This window comes from Triplophysa rosa, linkage group LG9, assembly GCF_024868665.1.
Source record: "Triplophysa rosa linkage group LG9, Trosa_1v2, whole genome shotgun sequence".
Taxonomy (NCBI): domain Eukaryota; kingdom Metazoa; phylum Chordata; class Actinopteri; order Cypriniformes; family Nemacheilidae; genus Triplophysa; species Triplophysa rosa.
This window is the reverse complement of record NC_079898.1, coordinates 17,542,609-17,566,871: the sequence shown is the minus strand read 5'-3', so window position 1 is coordinate 17,566,871 and position 24,263 is coordinate 17,542,609. Positions and strand designations below refer to the sequence as shown.

The 24,263-nt window shown below is 41.0% G+C and overlaps 1 protein-coding gene across 2 annotated transcripts in view; it reads right to left on the bottom strand.

The window, feature by feature from the left end:
* Positions 1-23,574, bottom strand: part of unc5b (unc-5 netrin receptor B) — a 55,369-nt gene extending 31,795 nt beyond the window's left edge. For both annotated transcript variants that reach the window (XM_057342810.1, XM_057342811.1), the window contains exon 1: positions 22,900-23,574. In XM_057342810.1, coding sequence (XP_057198793.1) covers positions 22,900-22,987 — 88 coding nt within the window. In that variant the 5' untranslated portion in view covers positions 22,988-23,574. The remainder of the gene's footprint in view (positions 1-22,899) is intronic.
* Between the last annotated feature and the right edge of the window lie 689 nt (positions 23,575-24,263).

Genomic DNA, 24,263 nt, shown 5'->3' with positions numbered 1-24,263 from the left:
GAACCGCCATCAGCAAACGCACACATCCTTACACACCCACACACTTCAGCCAATATAATATCCAAGTGTCCCTTTGGGAGGCTCTCAAACCTTTTAGGGCCAATTCTGGTGCTATACCACTAGAAGTTTTTGCGAGAGCGCACGTCTGCTATTAAGACAAAAGTATGCCATATGAATGTTACATATCTCAGGGGTCTTATATTTACCGAATCTTCACACTTCTCAAACAATGCCCATGACAATAACAGACCACACAATAAGCCAGGCCTGAGTAGAACTCAGGTCACAGGACAACTCAGAAAAAAGGGTTGTTCTAGAGGTAAGAGCACCAAGAGGGGGCAACCACAGCTTTATAATAAAGGTACAAATGGATGAGTGGCCGTAAATGAGGTCCAGTTAGAGCAATCAAGCCTGACCCTTTAAAGGTTTCAGTCGGTTCTGCCATTTATGGAGCAAAAAAATTAAAACATTATCTAATGTACCAATGCTGATAATGTCCACTAGGGAACTGACCTATAGACTTTTTGGAATGGAGCACTCTTTGTATATGTGTGTGTTCAGGTTTGGCTATACCAGTGAGGGGCAAATTATTGAAAATATCCTCATAAAGGTTTTTCTAGGTAATCTTGCTGGTGAAAAGGCTTAAATCATTATAGGCTTAAATTTCGAAAGGTTTTAATTTGACTTTAAATCTAATAATGATCACCTCAAATACATCATTTCATGCCGGTTAGAACCTCTACATGAACTACTATAAATCTTTAAAATTATAAGATAATGTAGCTGCAGAGAGATTAAGAGAAATGGGAAATATACTAAGCAAACATTTTAAAGGTCCAATGTGTAATTTTTAGGAGTATCTACTGAGATGCAATATAATATACATATCTATGTCTTCAGAGGTGTATAAAGACCTTACATAATGAAGCGTTATGTTTTTATTACCTTAGAATGTTTTTTCTATCTACATACACTCCTTGAGTTCGCCCTAAACAGACAAACTGCTCTACAGAGCGCATTTCGTAAATACGCTATCTCCTTCTGCAAAAAAGCGAAAACGTGAGGAGGGAGCCATTGGTTGCAATTCGCAACCTCACCACTACATGCTGCTAAATTTCATACACTGGATTTTTAAGAGTCAGTAATCCATCCATATCCTAAACAAGAAAATGATAGAGATTTATACAAATGTTCAAACTGAACTGTTATTCAGCAGTCGTGACTGTAATTTGTCATGGTTCTGCCTCATCTTCTCATGTATTTCTTGGTCTAGTGGCAGAACCATGGCAGAACCTCTTGTTAGGTGTGAAGAGAAACATATTATTGTTCCCTTGACATAATATGTGTCTCGTCTCTAAGCCCCGCCCTCTCGTTACCTCCTTAGCTTCTCCTTAGTGTTTGATCCTTGTCACCTGCCCGTCACCCTCCCTGTGTTATCTTCCTTCGTTTGTATTTCCCTATTTAAAGCCTCTGTGTTTGCTGTCCTGTGCTGGTTCGTTTTGCATTTTCCTCTTGTTGTAATCTACCCCAAGAACGTCTAGTTTTGCCAAAGTTCCTGTCCAGTCAAGTCTTTGTTATAGTTTATTCTCTTTGGTTTTGCCCCCACATGGGAAGTTTTTGGTTTTGCATGTTTGAATACTTTTAGTTACCTTGTCTGTCCCCCATCGTGGGTGTTTTCTTGTTTGTACAATTAATAAATCTGTGTTAACCCCTTCACCGCTGCTGCCTGCATCTGGGTTCTTTCCCGCAACCCTGACAGTAATTGCTCAGTTCTACTTGAGAAACCTGGGGTTAAGTGACCTGCTCAGAGGGCAGATATCTAATAGTGTTCTCTTAGTAACTCCCAGTTCACGGGTCACCTCATCCTGAGATCCCGAGGCCGGCAAAAGAGTCTCAACATGTAGCCAACACTGCTTCGTGCATAGCTGGAGTGCATCGGATTATTAAACATTTATTTTATTGTGAACTGAATTTACACAATTCCATAAAAGATTGCAATGAAATGTGTGAAATGGGCAGACATTTTGTCAGCAGACATAGATTTACATGTATTGTTAACAGACATTTATTCAGGTAACTGATTTTAAAAGGCCTCAGGTAAATTTAAGATATAAATAGAAAATGGTTGTTTTAGCAAAAAGCAGGTATGGTTTCTTCAGGGAAATAAACCAAATTAACAAATAAATGTCTGGGGGGTGATACAAAAACTACTGTACAGCATGTTTGTGGTGAAATTAAACTTATAAATACTGTTAAAATCTTTAGTTTTTTTACAACCACATAAACACGGCCATTGTAATGTACTGTAAAGTACTTTAGTCATCTTATAAACTCATTAGTTTCTTTAAGAGCACAGCTCATATAATTTCATATCTGTGTATTTGCCATATACTGTGAGTTGTTATGAATCACTTACTGTAAATAGATACTGTATATAGCAACTTAGTCCCTCACAGGCACTATATATTTAATCATGAAACACGGCGAAAACAAGTTTCTGCCTAGTGAACCATAACAATGTTTCATCTTCTGTCCAACATCCAATATACACCACTTCATGTTTGTAGTCTATTAATTTCCTTAGTTAAGTTTTATACAGTAAAATATTTAACAACTGGTTAGATGAGACTCTGTGTCACCTAATGTCTCAAGCATACTTAAAACTCCTAATCAGAAGTTGAAAATGAGCGGAGCCCTTTCGAGTCCTGCTCTAATCTCACTGTATTATGAAACGCAATGTAAAAAACATCATGAGAGAAGAACGACAGCTGGTGAGGAAATGGTGCACATACTGTAAATCAGGTATCACAAACAAGAGACTGACTAGAGACTGCAACCAACAACCAAAACAAGAGTGAGAAAGATATGATGAAAACACGAGATGAACGGTGAACAAGTGCGAGAACGCCTCTGCTTCAACTCGCCACTTTGGTCGAAACCTGTGAGGACCTATATAATAAAAGAAGTGGTGACCAATTACCTGCCAGCACCCTAAAATCTTTCAGCTCATAATCTAATTGGGCTCTGTTTAGCCTGGCCCGCCGAATCGTCTCAGGTGTTCCCCGGAGGAGGCAAGAATAATGAAATGTACACTGCAGTCCGACCCGAGCCCCGGCAGAGAGGAAGCTAGTGTAAACACACAGCAGCCCCCTCAATCTCTCTCATATGAGCAATAAAACCAATACTAATATGCAGTTTGGAGAATGCTTTCATTTGTTTAGCTTAGGTGTATATTATGAAGGTCTACTGGGGGTGGATGCATTAGTAAGCAAAGGGAGAAGACAAAGTCTCCTCTCCTTCTTTATCTCTCTCTGCCCGGGGCTGAACAACTCGACATTCACTCACAGCGGCTCTCAGCTTCCTCTTGTTTCATAATTCATCTTAAACAAGGGGGAAAAACAAACAAGTGGTGAAGCAACCAGAGGATGCTAAGAGCACAGCCCATATTTCAAGGGAATAAATGTAAGAGAGAGCACAAAAGGTCATATTGTATCATGGGTGTGTGCGTTTGAGTTGAAGATGAGCTTCCGAGATTACATAACAATGCATATGTGCAGGTAAAGTTTCCTGAATGACACAAAATTGACAAACAATGATTTAACAAGTGATGTAATTCTTAGTAAGTCTGGCTGGAGCCACAGGCATCAGATCACACAGGAAGAGACTGTCTGTCTGGCATGTAAAGCGACCAATCACAGTGGTGTTAAGGGGTGGGCCATATGAAATACATCATGTAAGGGATTATGTACAGACAGCCGGATGTTATCACAGAAATAAGACCCGACAGTGTAATCAGGACCCGACGTGAAGCGGCTACTTGCCACATGAGAAAAAAAACTGGACATGAAATGTGAATTTGAAATATTTTTTAGCTCATTTTTACCGAATGCAGACCTTCCGCAAGGAAAAGCCATTTACTTTCGGTTTTAAGGTAAGAAACGATGTTCAGATGTCACGGACAGGCAATTTGGTTTAATCATTTGTAAATATAATGTCATATATGTTATTAAAAGATATATTTATATTTAATTTGTCAAAAAAACCTGCCAAAATGATTTTTGAGAGGTTGTTATCTGGGAATAACGAACCTGCAAATGTCGCGACTGGTCAATCAGAATCAAGAATTCCAACGAGCCGTGTAATAAATGATATTAACAGACAGGTGAAGAAAAATGGATTTACATGGGAGCATTGCAATCTCTGTAAATGGTTACAGCCACAGTAGTGCTTCGAACGGGAGGGGTGGAGTGAGCCATTGGTTGTAGTTCGCAACCTCACCACTAGATGCCGCTAAATTCCATACACCGGCCCTTTAAGGCACAATGAATTAACAGAAACATAAACAACTGTATTGTCTTTAACTAACATTAAGAACGATTAATAAATGTTGAAAAACTGTATATGCTAATATACGCTAATGCATTACTTTAGTTAGCTAAGCCTAATGCTAATACTTTTACTAGCTAATGCATTAGTTAACAAATACAACCGTACTGTAAAGTGTTACTGTATAAACTTTGAGGAAAACAACTGAAAAACTGTCTGTACCTTTCCTAACAGGGCTTAGTTCCCCTTCAGTCGGTTTCTCGACGTTGTGTTGAGAGACAGACTGGGGTTTGATCTTGAGAACCTATCATCTCCTAGAGGAATTTAAAACGGCAATGGGCTTGGCGAATGGCACACGCACGCCAGTCCCCGCCCCGTGCATACAGGTATAAAAGGGAGGTGGCGGCGGCCATTCACTCATCTTTATGTTCTTCTGAATGTCAAGCGATTCTTCTCTCCGAGAATTCTCCTTCCAGACTGCTGGATTTACGACACAAAGCAGCGGATTTCTCTCTCTCGGTAGCGGACTTCCCCTGGGCGTCTCGGCAGCGAGCCGCAGATATTTCTAAAAGAGCAAATTTCCTCTCACATGCGCTCTCCCATCAGGGGACACCCCGCGGAGAATGGCGACTCCATCCCCGCACAGTCCAGCTCATATGGGAGCGGTTCGGCCAGGCGAAGGTGGACCTGTTTGCCTCCTGGACTCCACCCATTGTCCGCTTTGGGACTCATTGACCCGAGGGGCCCCTCGGCATGGATGCCTTAGCACACAGCTGGCCGCGGGACAAGCAGAAGTACGCCTTCCGTTCAGTGAGCCTCCTTGCAAAGATCCTGTGCAAGGTCAGGGAAGAGGGACATCAAGTACTGCTAGTTGTGCCCTACTGGCCCAACCAGACTTGGTTCTCAGACTTGGTGGCTCTGACGACAGTCCCCCCCTGGCCGATTCCCCTGACAAAGGACCTTCTGTTGCAGGGGAAGGGCACGGTGTGGCACCCCAAGCCAGGCCTCTGGAATCTCCACGTCTGGCCCCTGGACGGGACGAGGAGACCTTGAGTGTCTTGCCACCGGCGGTCAGGGAGACACCGGCGTGCAGGCTAGAGCCCCCGCCACTAGGCATTTATACGCTTATAAGTGATGTCTCTTCTCGTCCTGGTGTTCTTCCCGAGGGGAGAACCCACGGAGTTGCCCGATCGGGTCGGCGTTGGCCTTCCTACAGGAGAGACTTGAGAGCAACCTCTCCCCGTCCATGCTGAAAGTGTATGTAGCCGCTATTGCCGCTCATCACAATCTCTTGGAGGGTTAGTCCCTCAGCCAACATGACCTGGTCACCAGGTTCCTTAGGGGTGCGAGAAGGGTGAATCCACCTCGACCGCGCTCCGTACCCTCTTGGGACCTTAATGTGGTCCTACAGGGCCTTTGTACGGCCCCTTTCGAGCCCCTCAGATATGCCAGTCTTCCTCATCCGATGATGAAGACGGCACTTTTGCTGACGCTAGCTTCCATCAAGAGGGTGGGGGACCTCCAGGTGTTCTCTGTGTCCCATAGGTGCCTAGAATTTGGAATTAGTTCTCACGTTATCCTGAGACCCCGGCCAGGTTACGTACCCAAGGTTCCCACCACTCCCTTTCGGGACCAGGTGGTGATCCTGCAGGCGCTCCCCTCTGGGGAGGAAGACCCAACCGCCAACGTGTTGTGTCCAGTACACGCACTGTGCCTCTACTTGGACCGCACGCAGAGCCTTAGAAGCTCTGAGCAGCTCTTTGTCTGTTTTGGGGGACAGCACAAGGGGAGGGCTGTCTCCAAACAGAGATTGGCGCACTGGATCGAGGATACTGGTCCCAAGATCGCCCGTGGCCACTTGTAATGAGAGCCCACTCCACCCAGGGTATGGCCTCCTCGTGGGCACTGGCTCAGGGCGCCTCTCTGGCAGACATATGTAGTGCTGCTGCCAATGTCTTACACGCTACCGGCATGTAAGGTCGGCAACTGGGTTGGGCGTACGCCTGTGCCCCTCTACACGCGAGTCTAGCACACTATTTTAGCCTCCCTACTTTCCCCCTTAGGGCGAAGTACAGGCATTCCATCCATCACTAAGCATTGGCAATTGTGGTAACAGACCGGACGGAGCGGTCTGTTGTAACCAAGTCCAGTACTGGTAGAGTCGCCCCTGCTCATGTGGACCCCTATACTCAGACTGTTGCCCCATACGTAGTGACTCCCCTGCAGGGTCGTCCCGTATGTTGAATTCCTCACTCTTGGTTCCCCTGTTGGTGAACCTGTGACCTCCCCTCCGGTGGGTTACCCCACCTGGGTTCTGTCTAGGGCTGTGCAAAAATATCGATACATGTAACTATCGCAATAATAATTTTTTCAATAGTGTATCGATAGTGATACCTCTACTATCGATAATTTTTTTTAAATCATGTCATATACATACAGCCAAAAGTAAGTGGAAGTGAGCATGGTAAAAAATATAAGAATGCTTGGAGCTCTCAGAGCTGATGTGTGGGTGTGCTCTGGTTTTCAAAATAAGTCATGGAGTATTGAGTTATATAAAATAATGCTGTTTGTAGGCTTCGCAAGTCATGACACAAGTCACTTGGCTACTGCAGTGCATTAGACATAAAGTTTATTAAGAAAAGTAACAATGACATTTATTGTGCTTTCACGGATGTGACACCAGCACATTTACAGCACGGATGAAGCAGGGGTTTTATACTGCCCATGTTCATTGTTTTAACTGTAATCAGGGCTCGACATTAACGCTTGTCCGGGACAAGTAAATGTTTTGTATGGGCAAGTGAGAGAGAATTTTACTTGCCCGACCGGACAAGTAACTTGAAAAAAAAACAGTGCGACATATATGTAGAATAATAAGAATATGTGCATTAGACAGAGCTGCGTGTTTGTCGTGGTTGTGCTTGTTTGTGTGTGACAATAATCAATGGCGCACCGCACTGAGTCCACGCGGACGAGGAATACTGTTATCTAAATGTCATCTGGCTGTTCTGGGTGTCTGAGTGAATTATGTGCACAGTTTAACATACAACACGAGTGATGGTCGAGTATTTATCTGCGCTGCATTGTATGATGATATGAACACATGAACTTCATCTCCAGAGTTGCTCTGAGAGTTTATTTTACGAATGTTTTAGTGTTTGATTGAAGCTATCTGCAAACAAGCGTCTTCCCAAAGACCCGTCAAAATAAAAGTCCCGTTAAATTGAACACTCAGACAAAAATACTGTAGTGTACTATTGAAAATTGAAGTGCCTTTGTAGTAAATTGATAAACACTGTATACTATAGTAAAGTTCAAAAACAATATAATAAGAATTTTTACTGCAGTTTACTATAGTAAATACTATAGTAACCTACAGTAATTTATGTGGACAAATATACCACTATTGTATAGTAAAAAAGGAAAAACACAGAACTTAGAAATATTAAAACAAATTTAGGTAATCTAAAAATTATATATGGCCCTAATTTATCCATCTGTATGTAACATTAATGTCTTTTGTCAGTTATCTGCCTATTCATGTTGAACTACACTTCCACATTTCTGCCTGTGCTACCAAACTTTAAACCTCTCTAGCACCAGTGCTATGTGCAAAAAAAGTTAATTTAGCCTTAACATAATAATTACTGCTTGCCTTTGTTTTATAGCAGTCACGGAGAGTAGGCCTATAGCCAAATTCAGGCGGCCAAAGCTGACACTAGTTAAAATGCTTAGAAGCAAACTTGACCAATCTAAATCCGAAACAATTATATTGATTATATTATATTATAATTCAAATGAAATATCATTTTTTTTAATCTTTGGACAAGTATTTTTGTACTCGGACAAGTGTATGTCAAATTAACTTGTCTGATGGACAACCACATGACAATGCTTAATGTCAAACCCTGTGTAATGCACCACAACAAAGTGACTTGCGTGAGCCACCTTATTACCTAATTATTCCCCTGTGCTACCCACTTGAGGGGCGCAATCCATAGTTTGAGAACCTAAACCTCTTATCTAAAGCTCCATGCATCGCACATCATGGCCACTCTGCAGAGGTAAGGGATGTTTTTACACTTATCCTTACAGAAAATCCCAGGTGGTGGACAGCATGTTGTATTTCTAGCTCTACTTTTTACATTTTCTATTAAAAGTATTGCAATATATCGCAAATGTGTATCGTATCGAAACACATAGCAATATATTGTATCGTGACCCATCTATCGTGATATGTATCATATCGGGAGGCACTTGCCAATACACAGCCCTAGTTCTGTCCCCCCTACTCGGGCTGGCGCATTTTTTCACATGTTGTTCTCCCCACCGGTGAGACCATGTTGGTGTCTCCACATGTAAACTCCCCTTGTCGTAGGATGTGGCCTCCGTAGCACACTCTTCAACGAGGAGAGCAGTTTTTCCCCAGTGTTCCTTACGGCGCCGGGAGACGTCTCGCTAATAGAGACGAACGCCACTGTCCATGACGGGCGTAGGTACGAGCCTCTCAGGGTATGCTACTAAGTACTGATCCCACTAGAAGATTACGTCTCGCAGTAGCGCTCACTTGTGTCTCGCTAGTCTAGTCAGTGTCGCTCCGCTTGAGGTCGTGATACGGCTCAGCGCCATGGCGTGTAAAGATAGGTCCCCAGTCTGTCTCTCAACACAACGTCGAGAGACCGACTGAAGGGGAACGTCTCGGTTATGACTGTAACCTCCGTTCCCTAATGGAGAGAACGAGACGTTGTGTCTTCATGCCACAACGCTTCGCCGACCCGCTGCAGTGACCGGGTGATGTCTCTCAGGTTCCTCAGCCCAAAAAGATGAGTTAATGGCCGCCGCCACCTCCCTTTTATACCCGTATGCACGGGGCGGGGACTGGCATGCATGTGCCATTCGCCAAGCCCATTGGCGTTTTAAATTCCTCTCGGAGATGATAGGTTCTCGAGATCAAACCCCAGTCTTTCTCTCAACACAACGTCTCGTTCCCTCCATCAGGGAATGGAGGTTACAGTCGTAACCGAGACATTTTCAGGCATATAATAAAAACCTGAACTGGCATATTTCCTCACATCATGCGTCAGATAGCTACACGTTTGAGAAAACCTCAAACAAAGTGTGAGACTGAGATTAAATAAATATCTATTTAGTCTTTAATCTATATGCCACAGACAGGGCAATTCAGGCGTGTATGCAACGATAACCAGCAAAGAAAATATGCTGAGGGGAAACGCATGACACAATGACAGAGCTCATCATGAAGTAATCTCACTCTCTTCGTGTCCCTGTGGGCATGTATAAACATTCACACAAAGGCGCAAACACAACAACAAAGAAATCAATTGTTTTGTGTCATCGACGGTGGACGCTTGAATACATGGAATACAAGCTGATGCTGTCTGTTTTTATCATCTCTCTACTGTCATGTTTTTGCAATCTGGGACCAGTGGTCAAGCGCTTTAATCAATTTTCTATTAGAGCAACATGGTCGGTCAGAGAGTGAGTTGGGTACAGGCCCGGCCCTAACAATAATACAAAATCTAATCTGAATTATGGTTCAAAGAGATTAGGGATCCATAATCCCTTGAATAAACCGTGGAAAAAAAGTGAGCATGAAAAAACGCTTAGGTGGGGGGTTGAGCTCCTCCTGCGGGACTCCATTTGTTAATAAGGCCGTGTGGAGCTGAGTGCCAGTGTGTGCATGTTTGAAATCGTGTTGTCCATCTCAACAGATCTACCTCTGAAAACTCCATTTCATCAAAACCAAACTAATCCTCAAGCAATCTCTCTCTCCTGGGACTCCCCTTCCTATCCCACCCTCCATTTTTTTACCTTTTTCACTTCAGCCTCAAAGCCAGCCTGATAGGTTTTGGTGGATGGGTATGAAGCAGTTAAATCTAAAAGGTGAAAAATACACCCTTGATGCTCAATCTCATTATGAGTCACACTCATTTTCTTGAATGCAATTTTCAAGAGCTCATTGGATGTTGAATGAGATCATTATGTACCTCTTTTTTAAGGTAATGTGTCTTTATTTTCTTTTTAAATTGCAATTGAACAGTGCTTGAAGACTGTCCACCCTACACCACAAAGAGTCTGATAATGCTGTGTACTGCAAACAAACACACATAGTTTTGGTAAATGTATAGCTATGACTTCAACCTAAATAGTATTACGAAATCTTTATCCTATGTTATTTTTCTATGATTTCTTGTTCTTAACAGTATATCTAAAGACATATTACAGGCACAAAATCTATAGCAATGTTTCAGCTACATTTTCATGGCATTTTTATATGCATGTCTGTGTTTTATCAACTCTCGCTGCAATACTAATCCATCCCTGTCTTTATTTCATATATTTGCCTTTGTTTTGTTTAAAATGTCTCATTTCTGAAGCCTTTTGTCTTCTGACCTTTGGATGAGTTGTGGCTAAATGTCATTTGACCATTTATGACATCACAGCCTCTTAAATCTTACAGCGAGACACACACAGTGTCTGCCGTTATTATGCTCAATGAAATCAAATGTAATGGCTAGTTAGCCTGAAGAAAGGTTGTCAATGCATCTTACAACAGCTAAATTGAATTGTCATTTTCAAGCTTAAATAACAAGTCAGTATTTTTTTTCCCATTATTTTATGCTTCCTCCTTTGGTCCCACCTGGACGTCTCCATATTTAGAACTGCTGATCTGAAAATCTTAGCAGTTTTTAATATTCCAGAATATACAAAATTCTAATTATGTATATTTTGTGCCAAATTTGTTTGTGTAATTGTAACGAGGAAGGCGGGACGAGAGCCGCGAGGGAATGGTGCGAGGCCGGTGACGCGAGTGATAATGAGTGTCAGCTGCGTGTTGCACCGGTCTCGCATCTCTCACGGAGGAGATCAGAAGCATAAAAGGACGAGCAACAGGAGTGTACAATGAGAGAGGACCAGGCCTGGATATTGTGTTAAGTTTTATTTATGTTTGTGTGGCCGGCAGTTGACCGTGAGGTCGCTGTCGGCCCTTTACTTTCGTTTTGTTTGTTTGTTTATTTTATTAAAAGTTTTATTTAATGTTCGCTGGTTCACGCCTCCTTCCTTCCTTACTTTGGAAGGAACACCCTCCCTTATTTACCCTTCCTTACTCATTTCATCCTTACATGCACATAAAATCACTCTTTTTTCTCCACTGAATTAAAACTAAGCTTTTAAAACAACACTGTCTTTGTATGTTTGAAAAAATGCCACCTTTGAACTCTGGCTCTATGAGGGTCTTTGTCTAAGCTCATATTGCCAGATCTTCTTGATTTTTGCCTCCAGTCTCAGACACGACAGACGGCACAGGTCTACAGCATCACAAACAAAACCTTTGTTCACACACTCCATGTCAGAACAACAACATATACTCAATGGTAGATAATGTTAAAGGATTAATGATTAGTGCTAACAACCGCATTAATATGCACATATATTCAACAACTACTACACCTAATAACCAGACCATAAGGCAATATAAATGTTTGAAAGTGTGTTCTTGTTTCAAGTAGAAATCAAAAAAAAATAACGAAACCCAATACCCGCTCATACATTTTTACTCATTGATCTATTTATGTTTTGACTTTCAAACATACAAAAACGTACAAAAATATAAATGTAGATTATATTGATGGTTTCTTGTACCCACCCCCGGTGGCTTTATCTCCATTTTACTAAGTATACTTAAAGTTCACTTTTAAGTATACTTTATGTAGCAACTACTAGTAACAGTATATTTATAAGTATACTCTTAAATAAAAATAAAATTATATATATATATTATATTATAATAGATTATAAGAATATATTTTTAATTATAATTTATATAATAAAAATATTAAGTATAACATTAGTAAACTTTTTTTTGTTGAGAAGAATGAAAAGTACACTGAACAGTATACTTTCTTATTTTAAGTTTTACAAAAAAATATTAGTAGCAAACGTAAATAAACTTCTTTTTTGTAAGGGCAGTTATTTCATAGTTCAGCATGTCCTGTAAAACACACACGTAAATATAATGTTATAAGGTCTAGTGAACCAACAAAACTGCCACAAAAATGGGATACAAAATTTGTGCATACAAAAGGCCGAGAAGATGCCTCTCAGGTTCCTGATGGATCAAAGAGTCAAACTGGTCTTTTATGTCCTCAAAGGTATTCAAGAGTGTATCTCTGTCGCCGTGTGCGACAGAGCCCCTTATCCAGGACGTCTCCATGTAATTGCACGAGAAGGGACCATCATTTCAGCACTGCTCCTCTTAGCAGATGAAAGACAGGTAAGACATAGTCATGTAATTGGCCCTCTCGCTGAGAGAAGAGCAGAAGACACAGAGGGCAGGTTTGTTTCTATACGTCCTGTTTATTCTTGTTTCCCATCATTTCTCTCTCTCTCCTTATACCGTCTCCAGTCGATTGTGGGTCATTAATTCCAATGTGTCTGCGCCTTCAGGACAAGTGTGTAAATGGTGGTGCTAAAGGGTCCGGCCTCATTTAGGATAGATTTACGCACTCCTCAGCACTGCACAACTGTCATTCAAGCAAAACACATACTCGCAAACAAATACGATCTTAAACGCAGCCGCGAGCAACTGCGCGAGATGTGGGAGGACGCCATAATCTGCACAAAGACTCGTACAAACATTTCTTTATTCCTGTCAGTCACACTCGGTACTTTAAATCAATGAAACAAAAGCTCTGTTGCACTTAATAATGTGAGCATCGACACATCAACATAAGCACAGTTTGCTGGCGGCAGCTTGCGTTATGAAGATTTAAGCAGCAAATGACTAGACTTCCCGGGCCTTCTTTTCTCTCCATTTCGACTTCAATTTGTCTCACAAATAAAGCAAAAGGGTCGTAAATGTGTTCGGAAGTCATTACCGGAAAGTAGATTATAAGAAGCCATTGCGGCGATGGCATCTCAAGAATAATCAGTGAAGCAATGACCGAATAAAGGATTTCAGAACGACTTCTAAAAGTACCAAATCTGTGCACGGGAATAAGTTTTGCCTTGCCAAACCCTGATGGGTCTTTGTTGTGTTTAAATCCCTATTACGGGCAGATGGTAACATAAAGACCTCTACAAGTATTCTGTGACCCCAGAAGAGAAGTTAGTCTTTCATGCCAGTTTGTGTTTTTACACCACCTGTCTACCCCAGAGTGACATACGTAAGGTTGCAGCCCTTACATCCCTCCTAACAGACCGCGGTACACGCACAAAGACTCCCTGTGGGGCTGTCCTTCCAAAAAACATCTTCTGTTAAAGCTTTCTCCCACGGGCTGCTGGAGGTAAGTCTGTCTACCTGGCTTAAGTCATCTATTAAGATTGCTAAGTACGTTCTGTTTTTGGCTGCAAGTCGCTCAAAATGTTAAAGACAAAGAAAGAATAGTGTTGGAGGTTCAGGTTAACCCTTGCGTATACAAAAGGCGGGCTAAACTGAGCCATGTCTCAGAAAGACGTGTTTAGACAGTGATTCTTAATGCACAGGAGTGGACTGTGGACTATGACTATGGGTCTGACAACTGGTTTCACACTGTCTGATGAAAAAATAAATATAAACTCCATCAGTCCAGCCGTACAATTTCAAATCAGTTTGTATTTCATTGCCATGTCACCCATGCTCTTTGACAAACTGCCGAACAAAACCACAGCGGCACATACTTGTAACATACACAACTCCTTTGGGAAAACCACTCTCTCTCAGCCCCTGGTTTGACAACATGATGTCAGGAGTCTTTCTTTAAAGAAAGTCCCACTGCTTCACTTCAACATTAATCAATCAAGTAGAAACACCCAGCCCCACATCTCAGCTTTCCGATCAATAAACATCTTCACAGCCGTCATGAGTGCGATCCGCCTCCCCCTGCTGTAACCTCGCTCTCCCTGCAGACCTCTGGTCTGGCTCGGCCCTGAGCTCCGGAGCGAGATGTGCAGGGGCGGAGGACTTTACAACGGTCGCGCTGAGAGTTAATGAAGCCGCACCAGTCAGCATGGCCGTCCATCTGTTTCCTTAATCCTCGTAAACACGAGCCACACTGCGATAGGGCCCTAGCCAACCCTGTGCACACTGCTCTGATTTACAGACATAAGGATCGTTTTGCTTCCTATGAATGGATGGGTGGCTGAGGGGTGCGTTGGGGAAATGTCGGCTGTGGCAGCGGTTTGAGATGCCTCAGGTCTAGGTATAAGCACTAGGGTGCGCAAGAAGCCACTACACACTCAAATCCCCTGCTAATCGGAGCAGATAGGTGGAACAGAGCCGTGTGACCAAAAAGGTGAGTGTGAGGTCGGCAGCACCATCCATCTGTCCATTCACGGGTAAGAAGCTTGAGAAACAGCAGAGGTGGGCATAAGTGTAAACTACACCAAATGGAAGAAAGTAATGCATGTCTATTGAAAAGAAGCCTATTTGAAGGACAACAGAGGCCACCTTACCACTGTAGATAGAGCATAAATCTAATAGACTACATGCCTAATAACTTTAAAGATACATTTTTAGACATTAATATAAATTTAAGAGAATAGGGAAGACTTAACTACAACTAATGATACAGAGGAAAGATATGGTTCACTTTTAGACGTTTTTTTTACAGCTGGTGAACAGTAAAAAGATATGACATCCAATCAAAATCCATTCAAATTTAAAGAGATCACATATTTAAAATGTGAAACTGTCTTAATAAGACTTATGTGGGCAGACAGCAGAATCAGGTGAGATTCCTTGAATCGTTTGATACGACTGACAGATGTTTTTCCCAGGACATAACTAACATTTAGGTATTGTCACCTCGGATGTACAAATTTGCTGTTTTTCAGGAAATGAAAACAAACACTGTGCTTTTAAAATGATTAAATATTTTGTTGTCAAAGTTGACAAGCACTTTTTAATACTTTTTCTTGATTAGATATTTGCAAAGCCCAGTGACAAACACAAAGGGTGACAAAAAATACAAATCATGAAATATGGAGATTCAAGGTTTCAGAAGTACAGCAGCGATATAGTATTATCTTTACGTGTTAAAAAATCAGTGCAGTCTGTCTCAACAGCAAATAGAAAATAAATTAAACTGGGCTTTTTATTCAATTTACATTGAACAGCTGATTAATTGACTTGACAATCAAAATAGCAAACAGTAAAACATATTTCAATTTAATCTGAATTGGGTTCAAAGTGACCAAAAACAGACCAAAGCATATCAGACTTGCATGAGTGAGGGGTGTAAAACATTTGATTGACAGGCCCTGTGAATGTGGCCTTCTTGTGAACCCTAGTTAGCAGTTAAAGATCCACTTCCCTGCTTTTGCTCCTCCCTCCACTTGAACATATCAGATTCTGCTACCTCACAGTCTAGGAGTGGAACCATTCACACAAGGAAACCAGGCAAAACTGGTAAGATCAAACCAGAATCACACCAAACGGGTGTGGAATCAGCAACAACACACAATCCAAATAGATAAAGCATCACTAGCTTATGTGTTCAAGAACAAGGGTGCAGCCAAAGTCCATAAAGGAGTCACTCCTAAGGTGTTGACTGTGAAACCAGGGCTCTTCTAAGTTTGCTTTAATTAGATGCGTGTAACAGTGTCTGTTCTTTTGTTTTTGTCTAAAGGTTAGTGTTTAAAACACCACATACAAATGTAATACCACCAGTGCATCAAATAAATTTATTGCATTGGTTTCACTCATTCAGACATCAACATTTTACACTGTTTTTGTGTCAAACGCCGCATTCTCATTTCCTGGTCAGGCAGGGCTGTTCGTTCACAAAAGCACATTGTGTGTGGCCTCCTCAAAGAAAACTAGAGCGACGTCACAAAGAAACATTACTCTTTGGTCACACACCATCAGACTGCCTTTACCAGCATGCCACACACACAGGGGACGTTTCGTTCCAGCACTTCAACATTGAGAACAAGCCGTTGAGCAGGCATGTATGTGTACGTGTGTGTTCTCGGGGAAGATGCCCCCCATCCCTCCCAAGAGGCCCCGCTGTAGCATGCAAACCACAGAAGACCCTAATAAAAACCCCAAAAGATCCTCAACCCCCAATAATTCTCTATCCCTGGGGCAGATGGGAGCCTTAAAAGGCGAGAGATAGAATTCTCCACGCTTCCTTCCAAAAAGCAAATCCACAAACCCCCATCACAATAGAGGAGCCAGAGGAAATAAGAGCGGGATGGAGTGAGCAAACATGAGTGAGGAGAAGATTCCACAGCTTTTAATTTAGCGGATAACATAGGAAGGAGATTTTGGCTGACAGTGTGGTTTTTATTTATCCCTTGTCTAAAAGACTCAGTGGTGAAGTCTTAAAGGCACAGTTTAAAAATGAAAATATCTGTTCTTGATGACTTATCACCCTCATGCTGTTTAAACCCATGTGATGTAAAAAAAGATGTTTGGTAGAAAGTAAGGAACTGACATTTTCGGTCCCCGTTGACTTTCACTGTACAGAAAAAAAAGAATATAAGTGAATGGTGACTGAGTCTATCAGTCCCTAATATTCTATTGTTGTGTTCTACGAAAGAAAAAACGTATATTAAACATTGCTTTTAACCAATTAACACACATTTAGCATCTATTAAAGTAAAATGCACAGTCACACATACCACAGATTGGCTGGGGTCTAATCTTTAGGCATGGACCGGCCTGAACTTCCTTTGAAGGCTAAGAAGATGAGGGAAATCTCCATGGCCTCAATAAGTCTCTCTTTCAAGACAGGACACACAAAAGGCAGGTGGACTGCAGGAGACCTATTCACGTGGCCCTGGCACCAACACTTCCAGACCCCTGCCGAAAGGAATCTGACATGCTATCCAGACCCCCACAGGTACCATCAAGGGGTCTGACTTGGAGGCCCTTCACTGCTGATTTTTGTAACTCCTTTAACTTTTTATACATTACTCTCTGATGCAAGTAGTAATCGTCATGTGAAACCGATTCTGAAGCAGCTTAGAGAAGCGAATGTAAAAACAGAAAGGGTTGCATAAAAACACTAACTTTACCAGTCACATCCATCTATCAATCCGTCAAAATGAGGGTATCAGTTTTCCAGCCAGCACAGCTGAATACTGTCAAAGCAAACAATTCGACAGACTAAGATTGAGAGGCTGATGCTCCTAGATGTTTGTCATGCTGTTGGGTTTGGAAAAGATCCTACTGTACGCAGTAATCTCTGGACTCTGCCAGGCACAGCAGCATCTACCCTGAGCCTGAGGGAAGGCTGTCCGCCAAAGTCACTGTTGGCTTGGCATAATTGTGTCGGTCTGCCGCATTTTGCAATGTTCAACCGTCGCATGTTTTTCTTGAGGTAAAAGAAGCCATCAGGCTGGCATTTGGTAGATGTTTCCACGGAGGATTCAAGATATGCATGAGTATGTGTGAACCCCGGGTATCAAACCCATGACATTGCTCTAGCTAGTGCCAAGTCGTGCTACAGGAACATTCGTATCAAAAAAAAAAGATGATGAAAGAGTTATATTTACAGTACGTACACTAAAGACCAATGAATTCTGACATAAATGTGTCGGCTCTTGACGGCATTGTTCACGAGGACTGAATAAGAAGTGTGACTATGAATGGAATGCAGACACAGAGGAAACACAAACATACACCGTCAGTCACTCTCTCCAGCTGAAGAAGTTGCAAGCATTCTGACCCCTCCTCCCTCTCACCCCACAAACACCCCACACACAGTGGCAGAAAAGAGCCTCATTCAGTTCTCTATTCAATCCGGGCACAAAGCCACCCTACCGAGTCATTCTTCTATAGACCCTGTCACTCTCCGCCCCTCGACCCACCTCCACCACCACCCAGCTGCCGTAAACCCCAGTGGGGTGAAGAGTCTCCCTCTCTACTATTCTCATTCAACCATCCACTCCTCGCTTTGACTTCATTAAAATGTCTTTCTTTCCCATCATCCATCCATCTATTCATTAACACACGCTTACTCTGTTCCAAAACCTGGTAAGCTGCCTATGGAGACAAAATTTGAAGGTATCATAGACATGCAGGATACCTAATTGTAAAGGAAAAGGCAATCCCACAATGCACTATGATGCACTTAGTAAAAATATATTATTAATTATAATACAAATAAAATAATGCATATAATCATAATAAACAGTAAATAATAACAAATAATAAATATTTAGATATAAAGGTATATATAGATATATGATGTAATATTATAATAATATATTTGATCTATTTTATAATTAATATATTATATAATATGTTAAACATAAAATATAAATATTTTTATATTTTATATATATATATATATATATATATATATATATATATATATATAGTAATAATTATACATTAGTAATAGTAATTTTATGAAATTATTCTTATTCGTAACTTTTTACATAAAAATATTAATCTAAAAGTTCAGTATAAAAAATATGGATCATTTTACTTATTTGAGAGTTCAGGTCCACATAAAAATATGTATCTTACATAATACAAATCAAATATTATGTTTACAGTATTGTGCTATCAGCTTAGTGTTCAATACAAGGGAACTCGACTCATTTGTACACCACATTAAGTCGCTGGCTATGTATAGACTCCAAATCGGTCACTTATGAGGTTTCATTTCATTTAGGCCGCTGCTTCTGAAGTACATAACACAGCTAATGTCTCCTCTCAACCCTCTTTCCAGCTCCTCTGTTGTTCATTTGTCCTCCTGCCATGAAGTGATACCTGCAATTACAACTCCACCACATGTTCTTTAATATATCTTTTTAACCTCTCTTCCTTCCTCTCTCGCAGACTCCATCCCTCCTGTTTGTTGCAGATTTATGGCGGTGTACATGCACAGTATTGGCAAAGCATTAAAAATGTCCACCATTAATACAGAGAGCTTCAAGCATCGATAAGAACCTTAATAAAAACATCTCCACTCAACGATCTGTTCATCACACAATGCTCTCTGTCACCATTCCTCACTCTCTCCCGCCGCTGTCGTCTTCTCTCTCGGTGTGTGCCAGGGACTTAATGATGCTTGAATGCCAATGCTTCTGACTCCTGACTTTTCGCTCTCGCACTCTTTTTTTAATAAAGTCTGTTTAAAAGGCAATCCCATGGGCTCCATCCATCTCAATACATCTCCCTTAGATATATTTCTCTCACTTTCATTCTCAAGCTGCTTTTGCTTTTAAGCCGCAGATGAATATGTCTGCGTCGTCTTATCTTCATGACGCATACACATATACAGTAACCTACACTCACAAGCACCGTTCACATTCAACAGCCTGACATTCAGCATAAAATCTTCTTATCAAATAACTTGTGACTTACCATTTTTCTGGGAAAGAAAAATCACAAAAATTGTGTTTAGGTAAAATTATTATATTTGTTTCATTCTGTGAACTACTAACAATGTCTCTCCCAAATTTCAAATAAAGTTTCTATTTGAATTTTTTTGCAGAAAATTAAAACTGGAGAAACAGGTCAAAATAACAGAAAAGATCCTCTGTATTTCTTCAGACCTCAAAAACTGCAAAGAAAAAATATATAATTTTAAGCAATACAATACAATTTGCATATGCATTTAGGAAAAGTTTGAAAATTATTTATTCATGTGGTATTTTTTATCACAGTTTCCATGCGTCTCGTCACGATGTCAGTCTTTCACATTGCTGTTGGATGACTTTATGTCACTCCTGAGGTTTGATTTTGTTGAAATTCAACAGACACTGGACTGGAATGACCACAATACATCTAGAAATGCTGATTAAATGAATTTGCGGCTGTATATAATATATGATACAAAAAAAAACTTTCAAAACTTCATTCTGCCACAAACCCAACTACAACAATCATTAAGTTTCTCTACTGACACACAAAACCTGTATGCACAAAAAAACGTGTGTCCGACACCACTTCAGCAATCCGTTGCATCATAAACAGATCACACACCACCATAAACTGCTTTAAAATATTAAAGAGGCCACTTTACAGTGATGAATAATACAGTATGGGGGTGAGTGAAAAACCAGTGATCTCCTCCAATGCCCTGTACTCACCCCTCTCTTTGCCTCCCACAGCGGCCATAAACCTAATGCACACCACAAGACTGGCAGTTCAAATCTCTGCCAGACGTCTTATAGATCTAAGCATTTTTTTCTTTTCTACCTCTAAAACTCAATTACAAGGCTTACTAGTCTCTCTCCTTACTTCAGGAGTTTTATTCCGTTTCACTTTTCTCACGACATGCAATTCGGTGTTGCAACTTCAAAACTCGACTGCAGGATGCAGATGACCTACTCCTAAAGATAACCAATTACACCCCCCATCCGCCCCAGACTGCCAACGAAGTCCGATAGCTCCTGTTGGGAGGATCCGACATGTTACGCTTTCTAAACATGATTGGGGGGCTACCAGAGCAAACCTCCCTCCTCCATCTTGACCTTAGGCACTGACCTGCCTACTTCTTAGCCAATGGCACTTAACTGTCAGGCTACAGGGTCTCCTCATGCGCTCATTCCTCTATAAACAGTCAAAACAATAAAGATCAAGTGTTTATGTCTTATTCATAGCATTCCTGAGAGAGTTATCTTCTCCAGCTCCCACAACACGCACACGTGCGTGCAAATCCAGACTGTGTGACTCCATTACATACACAAGAGCAAAGATCTTCCGTCACTCATCCCACTCTAGCGTGTATACAAGGATGTTCAGCCAACCAAACACAAACAAAAACACACGTGCACGCACACACACAAATCAAGCAAGGAGCAGAAAAGCTGATGGGGCAAAGGAGCCAGACGTGGGTTCCTGGCAGTCTGGGTAATTAATGTGTATGTCAACAGTGAAAAGCTGTAGCATACAGGAAATCTGTGCTCAGCACATCCACAATACACAACGACAAGGAGGAGAGGAAGAATGGGAATGGACAGAATGCGAGAGGAGACAGTATCCATCTTGACTGTGATGGATGTGTGTCAGCATCTAGGCCTGAGAGACACTGATTCAAACACTGAATTTTGTCTTGAAGAACTTCTGTCTGCAAAATCTTTTTTTTAAGTTTCCAATATATTACATATGTTACTATTTGAGGGAAAATAAGCATCCAGTTATATTCTTGTTTTCTTTTTACAAAAAAAAACCAATCACATAAACTCACTGAATGTTAATCTGATTTTATGTGTGTGAGAGCATGAAGAGGGAGAGATTTCTTATACGCTTCATTGCTTTCTGTCACTTCTAAGGTCAGACAGAAGATAGGTTAGCCTTCATGCAGAAAAATAACACATCACAGCATCATCTGCTTGTGAACTAGCAATTGATAAACATTATCCAGAACTTTACAAGGAGTTTATTAGCCACGTAAAATGAATTTTTAAAACCAATATGTCCAGAAGCTTTGGTTATTTCATTAGAACAAGCATTACCATATTAAGAGAAAACTTGAATGAACCTGGTGTGCCATGTTTCAGCTTTCCTCCTTGTTCAGTGTTATTATTAGGCATCAGGCCTTGAGGTTATAGCACTACTTTAGTGATTATATATGAAATGTAAATTAGGCTAGCGTAGTAATGTAATATTTTCACAAAATGAATTATTCAATGTCAAAAAGTTGGCAATCTGCTGAGAAAACTTCACCCCCGCTTAATCATCAACATTTGCTAAATATAATCCTAAACTACATCAAGAGAAAAAAGTCAAAGAACCGGGAAAAAGGAAAAAGCTTTTTAAATGCTACAACGTGAATCGCAGAATCGTCTGCTTTCCTTCAGATGTTGTTTCCTTTTTACAAGGTTAATATTTCTCTCTCTCTCCTTCTGAAGCCAGGAAGACATTGCGCTAAACCTTAATTACTCGGAGAACACCAGGGGTTCAGCTTTATTCTGCTGCTCAGAAGCTCAGCACCGCAAGCAGAAAGAGATCAGAATATTTCTCTGAAGACGCATGCCTTTAACTGCTTGATAGATAGATAGATAGATAGATAGATAGATAGATAGATAGATAGATAGATAGATAGATAGATAGATAGATAGATAGATAGATAGATAGATAGATAGATAGATAGATAGATAGATAGATAGATAGATAGATAGATAGATAGATAGATAGATAGATAGATTTTGTTAAAATGAACAGTGCCACCTGTTATAATTTAGAGACAGTGCACATTTAGTAAAAATGGATCAACCTAAAGCCTTATTCATTCCCTTTCCGCCTTCCGTAGATAATACTGTACCTCGTCCTCTTTTAATCTTTCATGTCGTTCGTGCAAAGTTGCGTTAAAATGTATGCAATTCCGGACACGGGAAATAAACAGGAAAAAGTATAAGGCTTTCTGCAACTAACCATTTTCGCTTAAACCGCGTGACCTTTATATTACAGTTTTGTCTTAATCGTTGATGAGAAATTCACATCCTGCTTGACAACCTCATTATCACTAAACTTATCTGTGTTTTGGGGTGTGTATGTTTACATGAGTGTGCGTGTTATAAAACGCATCCGAGCTTATCTGTTGTATGCCTCGTATCGAAAGTCCGTAAACATTCACTTAAATAACCGAACATAAGGGTTGCTCGTACCTGCATGGATCGCAAAGGTTCCGTACAGCAGCGCTAACGTGAGAAAGGCAGCGGGAGACTGGTCGCGCTGTATCCAAGCAGAGAGCATCTTTACCCGGTCGCGCTTCTGCCAAATGTCCCCAGGTGCTCTCGCGCCAGTCGGCTAAAGCCTCGCTGAATCCTCTAGTCTTCCCTCTTTCAACCCTCTCCGGATACTTCTACGGAGGCGAGTTTCTCCTTAAACTTCGCAAACTTGTTAGTTTGTTGAAAAAAACCTATTTTATAGTCCACTCCGGATGATTCCCCAAATCATTAAATTACGCGATTACACGAAAATGTATGCGTTCCTTAAAACGACAGTTAAAGTCCCCGTCATTAGTGAAACAGAACAATTTGCGTAAAGTTCATCTCATTCACAACTCCAAGTAAGCAAACGCGTTGTCTTTACAACAGTTTGAAAGCAGCATAACGAATCAAAAACAAAGGTACTTGACGGCGTTATTCCTATCGAGATTAGTGAAAAAGAACTGTCCGCATTTCTTAAATGTAATACAACTGAATAGCTTGGAAATCTCCGCTGTTATCTGTGGAGCGCCATCACCCTGACGCGTCCGCTCGTCGGTGTGTCTTGAGTACTGTGAGTGTAAACACACGGACACGGGTACGAAACGCCAGCCTCCAGCCTCTCATCTCCCATCAGCCAATGATCAACCTTCACCGACCTGTACTGAGCGCTGGAGAACAGAGGACGAGATGTGAGAGATGTGCCTAGAAAGACAGAAAGCCTGGAGACAGACTTTAAGGATTCGCCCATATGAGCATTGTTATTAATATCATAACAATCAAATTATTTTCATTTTGATTAGTATGATTATTATTATTATCAAGCCAAAGAAAACTGATTTGGATATTTATACAATCATATTATTTTTTCTGACTAATCAACTATATTTTGTATCCTTTATCATTTAATTGTAGGTATACAGTATATTGTAATATTATATATTATAATAACTTAATCCAAAGCAATTAGATAATGAATCACAAAATGTATTTACCACTATTAGTAATAATTTGACACAACCACACATCTAAATTGATGCCGCCTTTCCAAGCACATTTCAAAGGGTTTCGGTTTAGGGTTGGCTTATTGAATGCCTTCTCAAGCACACCACACGAGGGCGACATTTCCTACATGTGTGTTTTCTAAAGTCATCTCAGATACTGGAAATACTGATTTTCTAATAACATATGTTCACTCAACGCCTGGTTTCATTGGTTTCTCTCTAATATTGGTTGTGTAAGCAGGAACCAAAAACAGGTTTTTAAAAATCTGTTTACGGTTACGTTTATGGTCTTCATTTCAGGTAGTAAAATCCTTTGAA